Source organism: Octopus bimaculoides, chromosome 27 (assembly GCF_001194135.2).
Source record: "Octopus bimaculoides isolate UCB-OBI-ISO-001 chromosome 27, ASM119413v2, whole genome shotgun sequence".
Taxonomy (NCBI): domain Eukaryota; kingdom Metazoa; phylum Mollusca; class Cephalopoda; order Octopoda; family Octopodidae; genus Octopus; species Octopus bimaculoides.
Window position 1 is genome coordinate 17,364,957 of NC_069007.1, and position 3,389 is coordinate 17,368,345.

Sequence of the window (3,389 nt, forward strand, 5' to 3'; positions counted from 1 at the left end):
GCTAGCGATTAATTAAAATAATATAAGTGAGATTGCAGCTGTGGTCGATACCAGTGTTGCATAATCAGCCCATTTAAAAGTAAGCTTGAATCGTTGGGTGATATGCTGTGCTTGAGAAGACCTGTTGAGCTAAGTGAAATCATAGTTGTGGTCAATGCCAGTGCCGTCTGACTGGCACCCATGCTAGTGGCACGTAATAAGCATCATTCAAACGTGGGTCAATGCGTGCTGCCTGACTGGCTCCCATACTGGTGGCACATTAAAAGCACCTACTACACTCTAGGAGTGGTTTGCGTTAGGAAGGGCATCCAGCTGTAGAAACCTTGCCAGATCAGATTGGAGCCTGAGGTAGCCTACTGGCTTGCCGGTCCTCAGTCAAATCATCCAACCCATGCCAGCATGGAAAACGGGCGTTAAACGATGATGATAATTTCTGAATCCCATAATTTACTGCAGGTAAGCAAAATCTGAATCCTTTATTGATAGAAAATCAGTAAAATATTATTACCATACATTTTTACTGCTCCAAATGGAAGTAGAGCAGACTACCAAAGTGCATTATTGTCTGTGTAGTGTTCCTATGGAATTGGTCCTTTCAATTAGTTTCCAGGCATGTTTTATACTAGAAAATGTACTGAATGTTATGAATGTGGCAAACTTATTTTATTATGGCATGTGATGAAATAGGAAGAAAATGTGTTGTCACATGTGATTAAACCACTTGATACCAACCTGCCTGAAACCACACCTAGTTCTTGATACAAACTTCTACTTTTAACGAGATCGAAATCTAAAGATTCCATCAAGATTTCATGTTCATTTATGTTCCAAACACCAGCTTAACACTTTCAGTTATTTTACAACTAAATTCTTCATTTTTTTCAATCTTAATTGAAACAAAGGCAGTGTTGTGTATTTCATCAGAAATAGGGCAACAAAAGTGTGAAATAAAGGAAATAGAATTTTCAAATATAGAGAATTAAAGTTCATTAACATTTCAAATGTAATCATCTCATCTTTTTTTCAGACATCATCATCGTCGTTTAACGTCCGCTTTCCATGCTAGCATGGGTTGGACGATTTGACTGAGGACTGGTGAAACCGGATGGCAACACCAGGCTCCAATCTGATTTGGCAGAGTTTCTACAGCTGGATGCCCTTCCTAACGCCAACCACTTATCCAATGTGGCCTTCCTTAAGACAACATTTGATGGAGATTTGACAACTATTTCAAGCAGGTCATGCAACAACAAAGAGGTTCTGTCAATGCAGAAGGCCAAACAGATAAAACAATAACAGCTTGTATAGAAAATTATGGGACTCACCTTTTTTGAATGGCTTCTGAGACAAATTTCTGCAGTATATGACTGAGAAATGTGAAATAGTTTCGCCGTAACTGTACAAGGTGAAAAAGAGAAATTAAAATGTTATACCGAGGAAGGATTTAAGATTAAATTACATAATGGTAGAGTCATGACAGTTATAAAACTACTTATGCATTGTTATATATATATATTCACTTCCACTTTGTTATTTTTATTATTGTGTATATATTATACAGTAAAGTCTTTTACTGTACATTTCCAACTTAGTATCACATGCACTTATAAAACTGTTCATTGAATTAGTATGTAAGTGGCTGAGTACTACTACTTTTAATGTTCACTTCCCAGGGAACTACTTAGCCCTACCATTTTTACCATCTTCCTTTCCTTGCACCACATGACAAGATCAGGTGTGTTGATGGCAAAAAGTGGGAAGTGATATTTACCCTCAAGGTCCTCAGAGACCTCCCAAATCCCGACCTCTTTTGGATAAATTTCTCTTCCTTACAGTAAGCTGGCTTGCAATGTTTACCTTCTCTGTAAAACTTAATGTTTCCATGCTCCACTAAATTCAACATAAAAAAAACAAACAAAAAAATTCTTGTGTGTTACCAGTAAGGATTGAACTTGAGATTCAACAGCGGACAGTGGGAAATAGTGCTTGAACGGTTCCTTTTGCCCCTCCTGGTTTTCTTGGTGGTCTTTGACACTTCACCATCATGATTATCAGCAATCACACCCAACAACCTCCAACCATCAACTGTACTACTTGGCTGATCCAATGGGTTTCCGTTGCTATTCATATTGTTCGCATCACTCTTATTACAGCTGCCATTCTTACTAATGTTGCTATTGTTGCTATCATTACCTTTGGCTATGCTCTTACTGCAATCACTACTGATATCATTGCTGCCTGTGTTGCTGTTGCTATTTCTGTTAGAAGTGATGCAACTACTAATAACACCAGTGTTGTCAGTGGTATTGCTGTTGCTAATGCCAGCGACACAGCTGCTAACTGTATTAATAAGGCTAGTGGCATTGGTGCTGCTATAGTTGGTAGAAGTAACATTAGTTTTTGTACCAACATTGTTGTTGCAAACAGTGCTATCAGAGACATTGTTGCAAATGATATCAGTATCACTGGTGAAGCTGAAGTTGCAATTGTTCTCAACATTAAAATTGTTGCTCAAGATATCACTCCTGCTGTTGACACTAGGGTTACTGATAGGAGTAACGTTGTCATTAGTTTTCTTACCATTACCATCATTGTTGCTAATGTTTCTGGCACAGCTGTTGCTAATTTTGTCATTGTTGGAGCCAGTGCCCACTTTACTAACACCAGTATTGCTATCAACATTGTTGCTGTTATTAGTACTGGTGTTTTTGCAAATATTAACTATTTTAAAGTGTGTTTGAGAATTTAGAGGAATGAGATCATATATAGCTGTCCCTGAATAGAAGAGGGGGTAGAAAAATAGAGAATGGAAAAAGTTAATTAAGTGAACCAACAATTTAAAAGTATTTCAACATTTTTATGACTATATTTCTAACAAAATACTCTTCTTATGTTTTAATTACTTTCAAAAGATATCTAGATGGATTCAATAAAGTAACTAACTTTTTTCATGTTCATCTAAAGCTTGGAAAATAACAAAATGTTCTTTCATAAAATTATGATGGCAACTTATAATTTAAAATTCAAATATTTTAAAACAGATAGTTTTTGTATTAAAAAAGAGTTAATTCTAAATTAAGGAATATATCATATTTAGTTAAACATCTTTCAAAAAAGATTTTTTTTTTTAAATAACAGAGAGCAAACAATCACCTAAACATTTTTTTTTTAAATAAATTATTTAGAATTATGAGGGTGAGTCAAAAAAATAATGCCATTTTGTTTAGGACAGGTATAATTACCAACGCAGGAACATGTATCTTACATCAAAATGAAGCTGGTCCTCTGTGGATCACATCCCTACTTCTCAACATAGTCACCGTTTCTCTCAATAGCAATGTTCCACCTTCGAATGAGAGCATGTATCCCTGCCCCGTAAAATTCTATTG

General features: G+C 36.0%; 1 protein-coding gene across 1 annotated transcript in view; it reads right to left on the reverse strand.

Moving 5' to 3' along the window:
* Positions 1–3,389, reverse strand: part of LOC106875651 (telomerase reverse transcriptase) — a gene marked incomplete in the record, with an annotated part of 37,508 nt that overhangs the window by 29,179 nt on the left and 4,940 nt on the right. The window contains 2 exon segments of the mRNA XM_052977195.1: positions 1,326–1,396; positions 1,938–2,775. Coding sequence (XP_052833155.1) covers positions 1,326–1,396; positions 1,938–2,775 — 909 coding nt within the window.